Here is a 19,512-nt window from a genome sequence, read left to right on the forward strand (position 1 = left end):
CCCAAGAGGACAGACCACAGACCAGTGGAAATGGAACCCAGGTGGAGCTCATGGCCAGACATAGGGTGCCAGCCTATGTGGAGCCCCGTGGACCAGCTCCAGCTGGCCAGACACTGCCTTCCTAATAAGCTGAGGTAAATGTGGGGGAGGGGACAAGAAGTTCCATTCACTAACAAGGACACAGGGCCAGGGGTCCACGCTGAGGACCCTGGTGTAAGACACCTACAAAGTGCAGACAAAAATCAGTCAGAACATCTCCCTCCATACTGAGCCTGAGCACACATCTGAGGTTAACACAGAGAAAAAGGTCTTTATGAAAAAGTCTTTATTTGAGGGCAAAACAGTAAAACCCACAAGAAATTGTTAACAGCAAGTATTTATACTTTATCCTGAATCAGATGCGTTTAAACAATACACAGCTACAGGAAACCTAGAACAAAATCAAATATTTTATCACATCAGGTTGAAAAGTTGGAGAGGATTTTGCATCTTATCGAAAAGAATTTTTCAAAAATGTTTCTGTACAAATAAACGGCACCGCACCCTGCCGCCTGAAGACGCCAAGCACAGCCGATTGTGGTGCAGTCACCCCGTGGCTCCCTGCAAAGGTGGCTCCCTCCAGGCCTCACCTCCGTGGTGGGAGGGGCTGTGTAGGAAAAGGAAGTGACAGAGCAGGAGGCATGGCTGGTCTGAGTGGGCTACCACATGCAAGTGCTGGTGTTGGGGTTCCTTTTAAGTGAAAAACACAAGTAGATACTAAGGTCACAGGTCCTCCATAAGCATCATTCTGTGACCTGAAGATGCCTCAGATCCATCTCTGTAGATCCTTTTGTTTCTGAAGGTAACAGCAAAGAGCTAACTTTAAAAAAAAAAAAAATCAACTAAATTAACTAAGGGCCAGTATGTCTTGGAGAAATCAAGTTTCAAATTATCTCACTGGGGATCATCTTAAATCAATCTTTTCTTTTTAAAAACTAAACCATTTGGAGTAAAAATGAAAACCCTGTTTAACTGCAAATCAAGGTTTTGTTTTTCCATTTTTAAAGAGCAGCACTAGCGCTTGGCCTGAGCTGTCACGACCAACATACATGGCAGGTGCAGGCAGTGGAGTTGGCCTGCCACACCCTTGTCTGGGTGGCCAGTGTTCTCGTCCAGGCCTCCTCCACACACACCTGCTGGTTTAGGTGGAGACTCACATCTGATAGTAGAGATTCGAAACATCTATTCCTTCAGGTGTCAAGCATTCTTGTCCAGGGGAGAGGGGCTCATGTGTCTTGCTTCACTGTCCATGGAATGACTTCAGGGTGTCTTCTCATGTGCATCTTACTTCTACATCAGAGCTGGTGTGCAGGTGGGGCCTGTGCCTCCCCTGCAGTCGAGCATGGCACTGATCACTAGGCATGCTGTGGTTGTCTTTCTTCTGTTGCTCCCCAAAAATGGAGGCTGTGTGAGGACTGAGCTGTCCCTACCCTCTCCCACAGCTAATAAGCCAGGAAGGTCCCAACGGCCAAACTGCCGGTGGCTGGCGTGGCTCCTCACCACTCCTACTTGCACTCGTCCCTGGCCTTCATGCGGGCGATGAAGGAATAACTCTTGTTCCTGCGGTAGTTCTCGTAGGGGTCGTCCAGGGCCACGCCCACACCCTTGTACTGGTCCCATTTATCCCGCACGTCCCCCCCCTTGATGGGGTCTTGGATCCCTTGCTCTTTCACGCCGAGGCCGCCAGATCCACTCCAGCCTTAGGAAGAAAGAGGGGCGAGTGGTTACAACCCACACAAACTGTAGCCTGGTGCCTTCGCCCTGGCACCACATTAAACAGGAATGCAATTAGGGAGGTGGACAACATGCATAAATGTGCTTATTATCACAAAGCTAATGAAAGTACGAAAGAACGCCCAGCAGAATCCTGCAGGCCTGCCCTTTTCTGAAGATACGGTGGTGAGTCGGAATTTCCTCCGACTCCATTATCCCAAACCCTGAAATCCCAGAGCCTTACCCATTTTCACCAGCATCTGATGTCCTTTGTTCTCTTCCCCAAGCCTGGAGTCAGGTATAGGAGGTGCTGAATTAGAACCCAGACCAGCTGAGGAACTAAAATTAAGACAGGTTACGTCTTTTAAAAAAGAGCTGGTACATTTATTGGAACGAGAACTCTTAGAATATTACAGGGTGTGGCTTATATGAATGGTCGCAGCGCAGGATGGACACACATACTGTGTCTGTACCATTCTTCTTCATCCTCTTCGTCAGCCAAATAAGGGGGCTCCCTAAGATGATGGCTCCTGTCCCCCACTGTACAGCAAGGGTGGGTCACACCAAACCCAAAAACGATTAGAAACACGGAGCCCAGCCACCGCCTCAGGCTTTACAATGTGACAAGACCACAGTGTGAGACGAGGTGCCCATGTCACTGCATTAGTGCTTGGGTGTCCCTGAGGTGCTACCCCAGCACGGGCCACTGCGGGCATGTCTTCTAATGACACGTTTCAACATTCACAGCAAAGCCTCAGAGGTTCCAGTGCTACCAGCAGATCACTGGACAGTTAACACAGAAATCTTACGGCGGAGTGGGGCTCCTGGACCGCGACCGACGTCTCCTCCCTGGGGAGTAAGACTTGGACCTGGAGCGGGAGCGGGACCTCGAGCGACTCCTTGAGGAGCGGGATCGGCTACGGCTCCTGTTGGGGAAGAGAAGGGAGAGCTCTGCGGGTCAGCTCGGCAGCAGCGAGGAAACCCCAGGCCCGAATCCCTGGGAGGCGATGCCTGCCTACCTGGAGCGGGAACGGGAGTAGGAGCGGGAACGGGAGCAGGAACGTGACCGTGACCTCGAGTATGAGCCAGATGACTTGGAGGACCTCGAGTTGGAGCGAGAGGAAGAACGCCCTCTGCTTTTGGATCGGCTCCGAGACCGTGAGGGCCCGCTGCAGGGAGAGGCTGGTGAGCTAGAGCTGACACCACCCAGCTCCCACACAGGCTGAGCCTGCCACCCTCACCCCAGATTTTGGGAAGACCCTGGGGATGCATGTCAGGGTAAGGACACAGCAGTCACACCAGGGTGTTGCATTCCTAAACAGCTTGGTGAATAAGACCAGAGCTAACTTCTTGTGCTGGTGTTTTAGGTTTGACTCGGGCTGAGGGAAGAGGTTAGACCCCAGACCCAGGTGGAGGTTGGACCTGACTTCCTCTGCCTGTGTTTGGGGGGTGATGGCATGTTTGGACATGATGTGAGGTGTTGGGACATGTTATGACACGTTAGGATGTGACAGAACAGTGTGTCTGGTTCACTCTAAGCCAATTCATGACAAGATGCAGCCAGGGAGGCGACGATTTACCTGTTCCTCTTTTCTTGGCCTTTCCGCCGTCGGGCCCGCATTTTTGCTCTGAAGAACTCATAGAGGCCATTCTGCTCCCAGCCTTCGCTGTAGGACAGGGGCAATCCCTATGTGACCACAACAGCCTCCCACACGGGGTGCCGGGGAAAGCTCATCTTGAGTAGGCCTCCCTGCACCCCCCCACAAACCTTCAGAGGTGTACACCCCTCCCCCCATTCCCTCATGGCCTTTTATCAAGGGCCACTATGTAGCTGACCACATGCCACCCTAGACAGCACTTGGGTGGTCATTTCGATGGCACCCTTTCTCAGGTAAGGAAGCATGCTTAGGTCAGGCATCTGGCAAGAGGAGGGACTGGGCTGTAAGCAGGCTCCTCCACCCAGCTCCTGGCCTTTCTGAACTGCTATTTTAAGAGCTGAGGAGGGTTTAGGGCCTGTGGTCATACTGTAACTGGGGACCAGGGGCTCTGACTCATAGATGGGCACACCTGCACCTGGCACAGGACAGGAAGCAATTTCAGCTGGGCTGGCCAAAAGGCCATTGGGGGAGGGTATAATGAAAGGAACCTGTGACAAAACTTGGGGGTGCAGCAGTAAGCTGCTTTTGAAATGTGCCACATCTGCGATAAGTTCTTGTTTTAATGTGTCCCAAGGAGAAAAACCTTTATCTTTCAATTTTTATTTATTCATTTGTTGTTCCACTTATTTATGCTTTCATTAGTTAATTCTTTATATGCCGTAACCAGGCATATCAGGATGATGCTCTAACCAACCAAGTTACCCAGCCAGAGCTAGGAAAGCCTTTTATCAAGGGCCACTATGTAGCCTTGACTGGCATGGCTCAGCTGGTTGAGTGTCATATCATAAAGCAAAAGGTTGCCCATTCGATTCCTGGTTGGGGCACATGCCCGGGTTGCAGACCAGGCCTCCAGTTGGGGTGTAAGAGGTAGCTGATCGATGTCTCTCTCACATGGATATTTTTCTCCCTCTTTCTCCTTCCCTTCCCCTCTTTAAAAATAAATGGAGTCTTTAAAAAAAATAAAGGGGCCACTATGTGTGACACACATCACCCATTGCCAGGGAAGAAATGGACCCTCTAACTCGAACTGGCAATTTCTCTTAGAGACACCACACTCCTCACCTGGGCCTCACACCACACCAGTCAGAAGGTAAGGCTGGTGGGAGTCTTCTTGTGAGGCAAACTTAGGGGAAGACAGGCTGGGAGATGGGACAGAGACTCCTCTCCCACCACCTGGCCCACTGCTGGGTCTCCCCAAGCCCCGTACCTGTTCCTGGGCCTGTCATGGGAAGGAGGGCTGTAAAAAGCCTCCACAGCTGCCAGCAGCCTCTCGCTGGGTGGCATGGGGGGTGGAAGGCGAATGTCTTTAGGGTCCAAAGGCTTATACTCATGATCTTCTAGCTGCAGTGGAGAACACAGTAGTCACTGCACCTTGCTGGAGCCCCCATAAGGCCCACCCAGAGAGCTGCAGGCAAAGTGGGTAGGAGACAGGGCCCTAGTTTGGTGTGCAGGTTGCCCCAGGCACCAGAGTGCTCATCCTGCCCTTCTTTAAGGCCCACCCTCTTGTAGGGCTTCAGCCACATCCTGGTTGAGGGCTCCCCCTTGAGGCTGATAATAGCTACAGAATTCTTTCTCCAGAAAATGTACACAGATGTGACCTCAGGCTAAGGAAATGGAGAGCCCCTGGTTCATTTATCATGCTGTGAACCCCAGATGCCCTATCTGCAGATGCCACCCTGTGCCCCCGACTTTCTACCCAGGGTTCTGTCATCTCCCTCGTAGGCCCTCCCATAATCACAGCAGCTTGAGATGGACCCAGGAGCCCCTTCTCAGGAACCAGCTCATCCACTGACTCCTTTGCCTCTACCTCTCCCTAAGCCCTGGTGGACTCTTCTCTATTAATCTGGTGGCTCAGAGGGCATGGGAAGGGGCAGTGACCAGCAGGGCCTCTGGAGCCTCAGCCCCTCCTTGCTCAGCTCACCCCTCACATGCCCTGCCTCACTTTCGCAAATTCCTGAGTTCCCTGAAGGCCCACCTCAGAGCCTGCCCCTTTCCTGAAAAATCCCTCAGTTGTCAGCCCCTGGACAAGGTGGCTTCCAAGGGCCAGTACAGAGAGGACCTGTGCCTCACGCCCAACCCAGCCTGCTCCAAGTGGCACCAAACTTGCAGCACTGGGAGGGAGGTGCAGAGGGAGCAAGAATTAACCAAGAATGGGCCTCATTGGCTCAGGTGCATTCACTGGCTTGGTCACGTTCATTGGGGAGTGGGAAATGAGAAGGGAAGTAGCCTGGGAAGCACCATTTTGTAGCCTATGGGAAATGGGTTCCACCTGTGAACTTTTCACATGGGAACAGAGGTACCGGCTCCAGTATGTTCTGCTAAGGTTGGCACTCACCACAGACCTTACCTTCACAAGGGGGGCCATCAGCCCAGCAGGGAGATCGAAGTACGGAACGTTGGGGACCAGACTGGGGTCATCGTGGTTGATGTGGGGAGGGCCCTGTCGCCGCATATGGGGGGGCTGTCCGTTGAAGCCATGGGGAGGAGGGCCAAAGTCGGGGTGTTGGGGACCCCCCCAGGGTGGGTGCTCATTGATCCCAGGATGTGGCATGCGGTGGCCAGGGTGGTGGTGAGGGGGTCCCATCTCTGCAAAACAAAAACTTGTCTCAGCCTTGCAAGGAAGTTAGGAGCTGGGTGGTGCCAAGGGCTCAGGCACAATCTCCTAGGTGACAAGGACAGCAGAAAGACTCAGAGGCAAAGATGCTAATGCCCACTCTCTGGGCAGCCCTGCCTGGCACCTTCTCTCCCACTACACTACTTCACTCACTGCTCAGGCAATGCTGCGCGGGAGGGAGGTGGCAAGGCTTGGAGAGGCCTGTCCTGCACCCACAGCAGCACCTGATGAACCTCGTAGGTTAAAAAACCACAGGGAAATCACAGAACCTCCAAACAGCAATGTTACAGGCTGAACTGTATCCCCCACCCCCAATTCTCCACCAGTTCTAACCCTTAGTACCTCAGAATATGACTGCATTTGGAGATGGGACCGTTAAAGAGGTAATTAACTTAGTCATATGAATGGGCCCTGATCCAGTATGACTTAAGGAGAGATTAGGACAGACAGGCAGAGAGGGACAACCATGTGAGGCCACAGGGAGAAGGCAGCTGTCTACAGACCCAGGAGAGACGCATCAGAAGAAACTAGTCCTCTCTCCAGACTGGGATACAGTAAATGCCTGTTATTGGAGCTACCCAGCAATAAAAGTGCTAAGTGATTTCTGAGCTGAATTTATAACCAAGGGTGGATTTTAAAATAAAGGTAGAGGTACCCTGGCCTGTTAGCTCCATGATTAGAGGTTGTGGGTTCAATCCCCAGTCAGGGCACATACAAGAAGCAACTAATGAATGCGTAAAGTGGAACAAATTGATGTGTCTCTCTCTCCCTTCTGTTATCTAAAATTGATATGTTAAAAAAAAATTAAGTAAAGGTAGAGACTATAATATGGTAGGAATGAAATTATTTTAAAAAGAAAAATAAAGATTCTTTGAAAAAAATCAATAGAGAAACTAAAGAAAACTGAGACAAGGAACAGGGACAGCAGTGTGGGCCCTGGACTCAGGGCCTGCTGACAGCCTGCTGCTGTGGGCACTCAGGGGTTACTTTTCCTTCTGGAATCAGTGTTCCCTTCTCTGCAGGACAGAGACATAGTGCCCTTTTCCTGGGAGTGTGGGGAGAAGAACCAGGATGTTACACTTGTCACTGACACCTGAGTCTACTACAGCCTGTTCTGTCATTACATGACCCTCTGCCTGTAACCTAGACTCAGGGCACATCGGGAACCACACCAGACCAAGAACAATGCCATCAGCCTGCTCAGGAGGCAGATCTGTCAGGTGCCTCCTCTAGGCAGGCAACCTGGACTTCTCCAGGAACCAGGGGCAAGAAAGGGGTGTGTGTACTGGGCCTCTGAATGTGCAGAGCACTCACCAGCAGGGAAGTCCCCCTGGGGGTAGTCAAAGTGGTGAGGATAGGGCGGCCGCTCGAAGGGGTGCCTTGGGGGAAAGTCATCCTGCATGAAGCGGGGTGGGAAGCGGTTGAAATTGTGGGGGTGTGGCGGCTGGTTGAACTGCGGGTGCTGCTGATGGGGTGGGAAGGGCCCGCGGAAGTGTGGTGGTCGCTGCATGCGGAAGGGTGGCTCTCGCTGGCCGCCACCCCAGGGTGGCTGCTCGTGCTGGCTGTTCCAGGGACCCTCGAACTGGCTATTCCAATTGGGGTCGGGCTGGCTGTTCCAAGGTGCATCACGCTGGCCGTTCCAGCCTGGGTCCCCGCGCTGCTCACCCCACATGCCCTCATGGCTGTTGTTCCAAGGCGGGCAGTGGGGTGGCCCGCCCTGGTGGTGTGGGAAGGGGGGCTGCTCAGGAGGCTGCAAGACAAAGCAGATGTCAGCCACTCATGAGGTCCATCCAGTACCCTACAGACCTCTGGACTTCACAATGCCTGGTGCTGTATGCTGACGGTGCACTGGGCACTGTCCTGGGCAGGTCAAGCTGCCTCACTGACTGACGTGCAGTAGATGCTGTGGTACCTGCCCCACCACCTCATGTCCATGCAGATAACCCGTCAACCAACTGCTGCACCCACATCCTGGCCAAGAACTTCTTTTGGGTCAGCACACAAGCCCCAGGAACAGGGGATCTAGACACCCCCTACCCCTGTGCCCCTTGGTGGACAGTGCAGAGGTGCCTCCCCAACCATGTCCAGAGCATGTGGAGTGACTGAACCCCAGGGGCCCATGGTGACCACCTACCCTAAAGACACCCCATTTTATAACTTCCCCTCTACCGTGCACTGTCTCCTCTCTTGGGTGATCTCCCACATCAATTATTGCCCTCAAATCCTGTCTCAGTGTTTCTGTAGGCTAAAGACAACATAAGCTCTGATGTCACCCAGCTGCTGCAGTGAACACTTAAAGCTGGACTGCAACCCAAACTCAGAGCCAGGGAGGGATGTCTTCAGATGAGGCCAACCAGAGGGCCCATCTCTAGGGTCATGGTTGGTTAGCTCCACTGACCACCACCACTGGGAGGGCGGGCCAAGTCACCATACTCTCAGGAAGCCAGGAAACCAGATTTTAAATATGGAAACGATTTCAAACCGTGTAAGACACCACGTGGGCTGGCAGGCCAAGCACATCGCCAGGCCATGGCTGACTGTGGACTGCCAAACCAGGGCAGACCCTCAGTGAGGGGTCCTGTTGCTGGGAGCCTCCCAGTCCTGCTGTACTGGATGAAGTGATCCTGCCCTGGCCTAGAAGTTTCTGACTCCAAGGAATCAGAAAGAAGTGACCAGTGTCTCAGCTCCAGAAAATGCTGCCAGCCTGACACTTGTGACCTTCCTTTCTTTATAAAAACACAATGTTCTTTCCAGGGTGACAAGATGTGGACACTCTGCTAGTTGAACCAATCAAAAAAGGGGAAGGAAAGGGAACACCGTCTTGTACTTAACTGTGTGGACTTTCCCAGCACTCACAGGAAAGTGGGGACCTGTTACTGAGAACCCCAAATGATTAAAGTGCCAGAGAAGGAGAAGACATACCTGCTGTTGACCCCAAGGAGCAACGGGGTGAGGCTGGTCAAACCAGGGGGGTTTGTTAGGCGGGATCTGGTCGTGGGGCCCAGGGCCCCGGGGGCCAGTGGCTGCAGGGTCCTGGACCCCTCCTGAGGCATCGTAATCAGAGGAGCCGGGCATTTGGATGGGAGGCTTGTTGTCATCTGCAGCCAGGTAAGAAGGCAGTTAGTGGAGGCCCAACCCCAAACAATCTTCAGCCAACACCCAGGCAGCCCAGATTGGGCTTTATTTTCCAATAAATCCTTGCTTCCTGACCCCACCAAAAACTAATCACTGCTAGGAAGGCAGCAGGAAGAAGGGAGACTGCCCATACACAGGACACACACTTCTTTTCTGAAACCTTTATAGTAAGTATCTTAGTTCTGCCATGTTAATTTTAGTTTGAAGAATTTTTATCACCACTCAATTTTATTAACTTTCCTGTATCTAATTGGAAGATCATTTCCTCTCATCTGTTATTTTAATAGATTTTTTTTAGTGTTAAACCATTTCTATACATTCCTGGGACATGTTCTTTTTGGTCATAATATATTTTTAAAATACTTGGCTGGATTTCATTTACTAAGATTTTGTTTAGTATTCTGCATCTTTATTTAGAAGTAACATTAGAGTATATTTTAATTCTTGCCCTGACCCTGTCCACCTGGTGAGAAAGTTATCCTGGTCTTGGAGAATGATTTGGGCAGCTTTCCGCTCTGCCTATCATTTTCTGGGACAGTTTAGCCAAGAACTGCCTGAGCTGTAGAAGTTTTGTTACATTTATATGTGAAATCCCCCAGCCTGGTGCTTTAAATTGACTAGAATCTATCCTGTGACTATATAACCAGAGTCCTTCTCTGGAGAAAGGTGCTTTATGGGGCTGGCCCCCATAGGCAGGTACAGACGAGGCCACATACCAGGCTGGGTGGTTGGCGGGATGGCTGGGGTGGGTGTGGGGGCCGGCGGTGGGGCAGGTGGTGGTGGCGTGGCCTTGACTTCGGCTTCCATTTGTGGCATCTGGATCTGTTGCTGTTGTTGTTGCTGCTGCTGCTGTTGCTGCTGCTGCTGCTGCTGCTGCTGCTGCTGGGCCAGGCTGTTGACAAACTCCTCGTGTTGCGTCTTGAGGGTCTGTATCTGCTGCTGGAAGGCCAGCAGCACTGGCTGGACGACCGAGGAGTACTCGTTGATGAGCGTTGCCTAGCAGAGAATGGGAGGTGGTACTCAGTGTTCGAGCCTTGGGGCCCATACAACTGGAAAAGCATGGGGATAAATGCTGGGAAAGCACTGGGAAGTCCAGGTGCTGCCATGGGCAGTGAGGCAGGCAGGTGACTGTCATGTAAAACAATCAACGTGGTGTTGACAACCAGAGCATCTGAACCTGGTTGCAGCCTTTGTGACGTGCAGAGCAATTCAGAACTCCCTGATAATGGAATCCAACAATGATAGCTATGCCCTAGATGGCCACACAGACTTTAAACACATGTTGCTGTCAACCATTCTAGGACACGCTCAGCTGTGCTTACTGCCTGGCTTTGAACACGTCACCAGCTCCCTGAGCCTCAGTGTTTTTCATCTGCAAAATGGGACAACATTGAGACTAACTTTCGAGGACTTCCGGGAGAAGTCAGTGAATAACACAAAGAAAGGGACAAGTGAGGCAGGGGCTCAGTAAACACGAGTGGCTATCATAAACTCGGGAGGAAAAAAGCAGTAGGCATAACTGTTATGTGGTGGCAATGAGTCCATTTTTAATAGACAAAGTATGAAGTGGTCTTTCCCCGTTTGTTTCTAAGCAAGAGCCTGTGGGCTGTGGGGAGGATGGCATTTAGGACCATCACCAAAGGAAGAAGCCTGCACACAGCTCCTGACGTTCAGCCAGGCCTTCCGGTCGGAGAGAACAGGTGTGAGCTGTGCCTTTTATTCCAGTAGCTGCGCATGTGCCATGGCAGAGGGGACCAAGAAGACCCTCCCCACCCAGTGCCTGTCTTCTGGGCAAAGGCAGACTCGTGAATGGGGAGCACTAACTGCATGAGGTGATGGCCACAGAAGCCTAGACTACACTGGGATCTCCTCACGTTCCCACTGTGTGAGTGCATGGCTGGAAGACCAGAACAAACAGGCCAATGACACCCTGAGAACAAAGTCTAAATCGAGAAATTGGGTCACAAGTACACCAGCAAGTCTCACCTGGAGGGTCTGCCCCTCACTGCACATGGCATGAGGATCTCCCCCCCCCCGCCAAGACTGTTGCTCAGACCCGGCCCTCAACGCTCACCACAGGCATGCCTGGGATCCCAGGTTAGAAAATGCTACCTGGGCTCTGAGGTCACCATTCCCCCGGCTGTTCCCAGCCTAGGCTGCAGAGGCTGCTGACTTCTAGGCCTTGGGGTGTGATTGAAGGGTAGCAGTGCTCACCTGGTACTGGCCGAGCCCCAGGGCCGGGCTCTGCAGCTGCTGGATGATGGAGTCGTCAAAGTAGCCGTTCTTCTCCCACAGCTGCAGGAGCTGGATGTGGGGAGGATGAGGTTACGTCAGGGGCTAATAGCATGCCCGGCCCCTGTCCCCCTCCCACTCCAGGCTGCGCCACATACCCGGGCAATCTTTTGCTGCTTGTCCTCCTCCACGGCCAAGAAGCTGGTGCAGTAGATGGGTACCACGACCTTCTGCAGGGCGGCCAGCAGCTCCCTGGCCTGCTTGCGCTGGCTGTGAGGGAGAGACCTTCCGCGCATCAGGGCCCTGGGGCGGGACCCAGCCACGCACCCGTTACCATTGCAGCTCCAGCCATGGCACCCTCTGCCTTCTCAGGGAACGGGCCCCCAACCCGGCTGGGACGAGGGCTGGGCTTCCCACAAGAGCTGTGTTGGCACTTGGGTCCGACTGATAAGACAGACAGACATCAGTAGGAGAAGGGAAAAAAATATCACAGGCTGGGGACATTCGGAGCAAAGCCTGTCATCCTGGTCTCCCTGTTAGTAAAATAATCCTTTCCTCCTGGGGTGGTATGACGATGGACAGAAACAAGGCCAATGAGAGCCCCACTGTCAACAAAGGACAAGCCGGTGCTGCGGTGGGCTCAGGGACTTGTCTACGTGGCCTTGCTGAACACTGTCGTCCCCTGTGCACAAAAAATCTCCAACTTGGTCCCCGCATTTCAGGAGACAGGAGTGTGCTGGGTGTGCCCCATGCTGGGGACGAGAGGCTGGCCGGGCAAGGCAACCTACCCTCACATTCTTCAGGAGGCACTCAAGAGTACAAGTGGGTGTGCAAGCCCTGACAGCTGTACACTGAGGTGGCACAGGGCCCCCAGCGTGATAGTGACAGAGACCAGATGGCATATCTGCTGCTTCCCGGGGAGGACAAGAGACAGGTCGCGAGTGGCTGAAACCCCTCCCAACATCGAGCTCACCAGAGGAGCTCACAGACAGGACGGAGTGCCTAATGTCAGGGTAGGGAGAGTAGTCCAGGTGGAAGGACAGGTAGGACAGGGCTGTCTCTGCAGAGCTTCCCTGGAGTTAGAAGAGGGGTAAAGCAGGAAGGAAGAGAAGGTTCTGGGCGGCTATTTCCCCACACCAGAGAACTAAGGGAATGACAACATAGGGAGTGGCTGAGTGTGGCATGGGGAGGGTGGGTACCCAGGTAGCGCATACAGCTGAAGACACGGCAAGGCAAAGGACGAAGGGAGCAAGTCAGTTTCTGCTGCCCTTACAGGCACTGAACGCTTCAGCCAGCCAAACTCAAAGCCAAACATGGCATCCACACACCAACCTCACTAGCACTGTTTCCTTCTGCCTGTTTTCTCCTGGGGTCTGCCTTGGCCCAGCCATCTAATTCCTTAAGTTAACCTTTTTCATAAGGCCCCAAGGAGGAAGTGCAGATATAAACATTGGCCTGGTCTGGGAGGGCTGTGGAGGTGGGGGACTGGTCTCGGAGGTGTGGAACGGTCAGCAGGGGAAATTATCTAACTGCCTGACACACGGCAGTTAGATAACTGGGAGTGTGTATGTGTGTCATTTAGGGGGAGCTGGCAGCCAACAGAGAAATGATGAAAGACGCTAGAAGCTGCCCCAAGAGAGCAAGGAGTGAAGAAACAGTGGCCCCAGGTGAGAAAAGGGGTCCGGGAATGGGCCAAGGCATGTGCACCTGTGTGCGTGCAGGGGGGCTTATGGCGTAGATTGATCATCCTCCAGCATCACTGGACAAGTGACCCTTATCCTGAGACAGGCCAAGCTACTGGGTGAAGAGCAGCGGCCATGACAGGGCCAGGAGGAGAGGGAAGGCGGGCTGGGCTGGAGGGGCCCTTACCAGTGGTGCAGCACGTCATTGATCAGGTAGATGAGGTGCAGCCGCAGCTCAAAGTGTGCCCCATCCGCTGTGATGCGGTTCCGGAGGTGGCCTGCCATCAGCTCACAGTGTGGAGGGGACTTAGCATTGCTGAACATCCAGTTCTTCCCAGCCTGCAACAGCCAGAGCAATGGGTGAGCAGGGCTTGGCTTCCCCGGCCAGAGTATGGGCAGGTGCCAGGGGGGTCAGGGCACAGCTGAGGGTGTGGTGCCCAACGGTTTGGCTGCATTCTACAGCCTCTGCCTGCCTTCCTTCTCCCTCTTGGATGTGGCTTAAGAGGGAAAGGCAGTAGTAGACACAGTACCTCTACAGCAACCACAGCCCAGTGGGCTCCCACCCGTCAAAAGCACCAGGTTCTGGGAGCACCAACACCACCGGCCCCACCTGCCCTCACCGAGATGGCATCTTTGGTGCACGTGTCAATGATGGGCTGCAGCAGGTTGTCAAACTCATTCATGTCCAGTTGGGTCTCCTCCAGGAGATTCTGCATTTGCTGTTCTACTGCATGGGCCACGGCTGCTGTGACCTGCTCCTGGGAGGCCAGGTGAGACCAAGACTGCCCATCAGTGCTCCAGCACAGCACCGAGAGGCCCTGTTCTTCACGTCTGCAGCCTCACACCCACTTCTGGGGCAGTCACGGCCATGGAAGACAGAGCAGGCAGAGGACAGAACAAGACAAGACACGGGGGAAAACAATGTCTGCCTCCCACCCTCCAGGTGACAAATGGAATGATTAAGACCCAGAAGAAAAAGGAACCTCTGCAGGCCAATTCAACACAAAAAGAAAATGAGCAACGATGTGGACAGACAGTACAGAGAGGATGTATAAATGGTCCCTATCAGGAGAAAGGAGAGTAACCCCACTAGCAACCAGGTAATCGGAAATTAAAACAGGATGCCAGAGGTGCGCCCATGAGCTTGGCAAATTGAGAGACTCACTGAAATCTAGCACTGCTGTGGGGACAGGCGGTCTGCTCAGGGCTGGCCAAGGCCAGACCACCCAGCCTCTGAGGAGCTCTATCCAGAAATGGAGGATATATAATCTGGCATGTTTTATTGTCAGCAATATGACAGTAATCTTAAATCTAATAATAAAACTGGGGCTGGTGTGTCTCAACCTCCTAGTGATTCATGCTGCTGTATCAGAACTGTGATGGATCGGGACAGAAGGGTCCTTCCTACAACAGCTTGGAGTGACCTGGCTAGCAAGAACTGGTGCCAATGGCACCAAAAGCCACCTGGCACTCACAATTTCTTACACGCAGTCCCACTTATAGGTGGCCACCCCGGCAAACAGCATGAGCAATGATTTTACTGGAATGAGAAGCAACCTCTGCCCAGAATCTGGGGTTGGGCTACACAGCCATGGGTGGTGGGTAGCAGCGCTGGGTGATGCACCAAGCTCTGGGAGGCACTGTCCTCAGCACTGATGCTGGTAATGAGTCCTCCTCAGAGCTACTGTGAGTCCCAGTGTGCAGGTGCATAAACTAAGGCATAGGGGTAAGCTCCAGATATCCACCTTAGGACTAAGGAAAGGGGAGGGCCCTAGGCTTACTCAGGGCACCTGTCTCAGGGCTGGCAAAGTGGAAGGGAAGAGGGCAGGCCCCGTACCTGTCTGAGGGCCAGCAGATGTTGCTCCTGCTGCTGCAGGTTCCACTGGCTCTGCTGGATGAGCTCATCCATGGACAGGGCTCCCTGGGCAGGTTCGATGGGTGCAGCAGGAGCTAGGGGGGCCTGTGTGAGCGGTGGCAGGGCTGTGGCCGGCTCCAGCTCTGGGGCCTGCTGCTTGCAGATGACTGGCAGGAGAGGAGGAAAGGTGGCCTCGTGAGAAGGTGGCTGGGGTCTAGGGGTCTCCTTGGCTGCCTCTTGGGCAGCTCCAGGTCACAGGAGCTCCCTTCCTTATACTCACCATCCATAAGAGGACTTCTGCGCTGTGCTGCAGCCACATAGCCCGCCTCAGCACCCCACCAAAGTCTGCCAGGCTTCTCTCACTCTCAGCCTGGCCCTCCCACCTCATCCCCATTTCCCCAGAGCCAGCCCCCTTTTGGGGTCCCATCTGCCACCTGTGGTACCAGTCTTCTCCTCAGAGGCGTCAGGACTGTAACCTTGCCTCTCCTGCCAATACCATCTGTCTTGCCCAGTGTCCTTTGACATAGACCAAGCCTGAGCCCATACCCCTCCACCATCTTCACCTCACCTAGGCTTGAACTGATGCTAAACCTAGGCCATAGCCCTACCCCGAAGGGTGTCTCTCCTAGTCCCCCAGCCTCCTCTGCTACTCTTCAATTCCAGGACATCAAAGCCACCTGACCTCTGCCCAGCAAGCCCCAAAACCTGTGGTCCCACAGCAGAAGCAGGCCAGCACCCCTGAGCATAGGCTATGGCCCACCACCCCTAGCCCCTAGCTTTCCTTATCCTGACTCTGAGGAAAGGGACTGCTCAGCATTCTGGAGTCAATCCATATTCAGCCAGTGTGGGATGCCCATCCTGCTGGTAGGAGACTGGGTCAGGTGCATGTGTGCTCCAAATCTGGTCAGATGACAAGGAATAGAAATTTGAATAGCGGGGTTTCTGATGTGAAGGGTCACTGGATAAAATGGTCTCTCCATCAGCCATTTGGCCTTGTCTGGTCTGAACATGACCATGCACTGGAGAGCCCTCCTGAGTCCCACACCAAGGGGACCTGGCCTTTGGACAAAGACAAGCGAATGGGGTAGAGGGTGTTGCCCAGGGCCCACCATGGGCACCCAGTGGCTTCTTAGGTCTGATTGAGCCTTCTTGTGTTTGCACCCAAGGACATCCTCTGGGATGACCTCCTTGACTTGCCTCTGGACACCCTCCTCTGCCCTCTCAAAGCCACTTCTTCAGCAAACCTGTTCTCTCGCTCTCATTTCACCATTTTCTCCCTCTTTACTGACTCCTCCCAGCAGCACCTAAACACACCTGTCTTCTGTCTTAAAAAATTCTCCCTTAGTCCCGTGTTCCCCTCTCAACATTTTTACAGCCAAGATTCTGCTTCAATTAATCTTTATCTCAGCCCAGGGCAAGTCTGGCTTGGCCACCCATCCCCACCCCTTTCCCCATGGCCCCCATCTCACTTGGCCTATGTGGCTGCCCTCTCAGCCCCTTTCTCCTTCTCTCCAGCCATTAAATGGTGGAGGTCTGGGCTGTCTACTCGGAAGCCCCCAGGAGAGTCTGATATGTTCCTGTGGCTGCAATTACAATCTGCTCATCATGATTCCTAAATCTACCATGTCCATCCTGGATTCCATCCTTGGACCTAATTACAGCTTTAACAGCCCATGGCTTTCCAAAGGCACACATTTCCTCTTGCTCCACCACTACCAGGCCCTACCCGTGACCTCTGTGGTGGCATTGCTATGCCCACATACCCGAGCTCGAAGCCTACAAGGCACGTACCCTCCTCTTTCCCTTGCACCTCACACTAACAAGTCAACCTGTGCTGTCAAGTCAGCTTCCTACATCACATTCTGGTCTGTGTCCCTGCTGTCACTGCCACAACTCTGCTGTCACCCACATGGCCCCTGAAACTGGTCTCCCTGCATCTAGTCCTGTCCTCTCTGCTGCTTCTCCACATGGCAACTATAGTGCTGCTGCTCAGAGTCACGTGCTACCAAGACTAAACCAATACAGAAGTAGTAAGGGAGTATTTGGCGCTTTCATAGTACTTTGACACTTCATAGTTCATATTTTTAGTGTATTTTACCAAGGTGTACTTTCTACAAAGGAATGGAAATTTTAAAAAACAAAAACTGGCCCTTCACCAGTTTGCAAAACGCCATTCTAGAACAGTCCTGGGCCTCAGTCTTTATAGTAGCTAACACTGATCCAGAACACAGACCTGAAAACAACCCTTCAAGAGACCTCCAAGGCTTCCAGGAGAATTCCTAAGTTCTTGGCAAGCCAGCTCTCCTTACTCTGTCTGCACCCTCACTTTGGGCCACTCTAAGAAGCCCTCCTCTGAGCTTCAGTTTTTGTTCCCATCCATTCCCCAGCCCCTCCCCTAAGGTGCTTTCCTCTGCCTGAACACTCTTCTCTCCTCAGTTTCCATCTCACTAACTCTGACACATTCTTTAGTCCTAGCTAGACATTGTCACCTGCAGAAAGCACTTCATGAGCCCCAGTCTTCCCGTTAGAAACACGCTACCCTTCCCAGGTTATGGCACTAAGTCCCAAGCAGCCTTGGATTTCTGACCCTGCAGGGTGGGGTGATTGGACTCCTCAGGCAAAGGAAGCAGCTCTCACCTCCTGGTCATACCAGCTAAAGCACTGTCCTCCTTTGCCTAGTTATGCCAACAATATCCACCTGGTGCCCCAGTTCATGACTTCAGCCCCTTAACCCCACCTGCCCCCCAGCCCCAGTCCCTCAGACTCAATCCACTGACCTAATCCAGACCTTACCATCAAATGCCTGGTTCACTCCCCTGCCGGCCTCACTGGTCCTAGCCTCCACTCCTGCTCCCTCCAGCCTTGCCACGCTGGCTATACGAATCTGACCCAACTCTTTGTTGTTTCAAACTCTCTTGTGGCTTCACACTGCCTGTAAAAGGGGTTTTAAACTTGTTGTGCCTGAACTAAGGAGTGATCGCTCCAGAAACACGTAAGCACATACACTGTTTTGCCTACAATTTCAGGGAGCTGATCTCCCTCACCCCCATCTCAAACGTAACTAGGCACAACAACCCCTGAACTGAGGGAGAAAATCCAAACATTTCCCTAGCCCTTTCCACTCCAGACCAAATGCTTCCCTCCTCCACATGTTCTACAGTTCAGCGATGCCGGGCCTCTCAAGGCTTTTCTCATGGATACCTAAACACCCCAGGCTTGTTCAAGCCACTGCACATTTGCAGTTTCTTACAGATTCTTTATCGAACACCTACTATGCATTATGTATTAAGGCATATCAATGACCCAAAACAAAGGCTGATGCTTGTAGAATATGGAACATTTAGCTTTCAGTGCCCTTCAACGAGGCAATCCCCTATTCATTCAAAAAACATACTTAGAAGCCAGGAATTTACTACTGAACAAGACAGATGTATAGCTTGCCACCTGGTGGCTATTCATTAGTCAAACGCCAGCTGTGATTCCTAACTCCATCTTAAACTTTGAGGGCGGGACCAGAATCCTGATGCTCAAATCGGTGAACATCAATAAACATCTGCCAAGAAATGAAACCCAGAGGGGCAATTCTTTTTGATTTGGACCACAAGCAACTGAAATGCACAAAATCCTTGCTGGACCCAGGAAGAGACCACAAAAGCGGGCAGGACAGTGCCTGAAAAGAGTCCCAGTACAGCCTCTATCACTTCCTTTCTGGAAAATACTGAAGCAGTCACTCTGCTTCTGCTGACCTCCGTCATCACATTTGCAAAACAACAGAAAAATCCCTGATCTTGAGCCCAGACGAAGATCGATAACTTCGTTCTCCATTACACTCGGACTCAGCAACCGCTCGCTGCAAGCCTGGGAACAGAGGATGGGATCATAAAGGCCGAGCTGCCCCCTTTTTCAAAGAGCATGCGACCCAAAAGAAGGCGGCTTGTGGCAGAGCCGCACTGGAATCAGAGAAAGGAATCGCTCGAGGGTGCGGCCAGAGAGCTGAAGAGGACTCACGCTGCTGCTGTTCCAGCGCCAGCTTGCACTTGTAATAACTGTAGAACTCGCCTCCGAACAGAAACGAAAATTTCGGGTTGTCCTTCTGCTTCTCCATCGTCATCTTCTCAAACTCGGGCCCGTTGCGAGCCACAAACTGGGCCAACTTGTCGATGACATTTCGAAGCTCCTGGTCTGCAGAATGGAGAAAAGGCCACGCGAGGCGTCAGCGAGGGCCGCCCAAATCCGGGGGCCCTAGCATACCAGCCGCTGTTCGCCTGGTCGGGGTCCCTAGGGGTGGGCCCCAAAGAGGCCGTCCTTGTACGGGTCCTGATAGGGGCCACAAGCGCACCAGGAATGCGAGGAGCGGCGGGAGAGGCCGCAGGCGAACCCGAGGCTGAGCCCCGCCCCCTCTTAGGCCCGGGGATCCCGGGAGGCGGGGTACGCCAACAGGGGATTCGGGGGACAGAGAAACGGTTTCTAAACCCAGGCTGGGCCTCACCGTCGGGTGGCAGCGGGATCTCCATGGCTCCTGACGCCGAGAACGACCTCCGGCGCCTCTGGATCCCCCACCAGCGCCGTCTGCGGAAGCCGGCC

The 19,512-nt window shown here is 53.1% G+C and overlaps 2 protein-coding genes across 4 annotated transcripts in view; one reads left to right on the forward strand and one right to left on the reverse strand.

The window, feature by feature from the left end:
- CUNH19orf44 (chromosome unknown C19orf44 homolog) overlaps positions 1 to 4,016 on the forward strand; it is a 17,397-nt gene extending 13,381 nt beyond the window's left edge. The window contains exon 9 of the mRNA XM_090289879.1: positions 2,500 to 4,016. The gene's annotated coding sequence lies outside the window, so the exon portion shown is untranslated. The remainder of the gene's footprint in view (positions 1 to 2,499) is intronic.
- Positions 309 to 19,507, reverse strand: CHERP (calcium homeostasis endoplasmic reticulum protein). Of its 3 annotated transcripts, none has more exons than XM_090289877.1 (17): positions 19,418 to 19,507; positions 18,937 to 19,110; positions 14,911 to 15,095; positions 13,694 to 13,831; positions 13,261 to 13,412; positions 11,550 to 11,661; positions 11,374 to 11,463; positions 9,876 to 10,155; positions 8,947 to 9,122; positions 7,339 to 7,774; positions 5,758 to 5,996; positions 4,618 to 4,751; positions 3,333 to 3,419; positions 2,772 to 2,921; positions 2,562 to 2,678; positions 1,997 to 2,091; positions 309 to 1,738 (listed from the first exon to the last, which is right to left on the reverse strand). In XM_090289877.1, exons 1-17 carry the CDS (start codon positions 19,440 to 19,442, stop codon positions 1,545 to 1,547), a joined length of 2,784 nt encoding a protein of 927 aa, XP_090146003.1. In that variant the 5' UTR covers positions 19,443 to 19,507; the 3' UTR covers positions 309 to 1,544. The 3 variants fall into 3 exon arrangements, with proteins under 3 accessions (XP_090146003.1, XP_090146004.1, XP_090146002.1); XM_090289878.1 differs by having other exon boundaries at positions 1,997 to 2,040; positions 11,550 to 11,694; XM_090289876.1 differs by having other exon boundaries at positions 11,550 to 11,694.
- Positions 19,508 to 19,512: the final 5 nt, after the last annotated feature.

The sequence above is a fragment of the Furipterus horrens genome, unplaced genomic scaffold (genome assembly GCF_987537825.1).
Source record: "Furipterus horrens unplaced genomic scaffold, mFurHor1.1.pri manual_scaffold_10, whole genome shotgun sequence".
In the NCBI taxonomy this organism is placed as follows: Eukaryota; Metazoa; Chordata; class Mammalia; order Chiroptera; family Furipteridae; genus Furipterus; species Furipterus horrens.

Bases quoted from the DNA above. Each gene is read 5' to 3' on its own strand.
- CHERP (XM_090289876.1), bottom strand. From the start codon at position 19,442: ATGGAGATCCCGCTGCCACCCGACG. The intron at 11,464-11,549 runs GTATGTGGCGCA...CCCCACATCCAG, and splicing joins AGCAGCAAAAGATTGCCCGG to CTCCTGCAGCTGTGGGAGAA. The intron at 4,752-5,757 runs GTAAGGTCTGTG...TCTCCACTGCAG, and splicing joins TGATGGCCCCCCTTGTGAAG to CTAGAAGATCATGAGTATAA.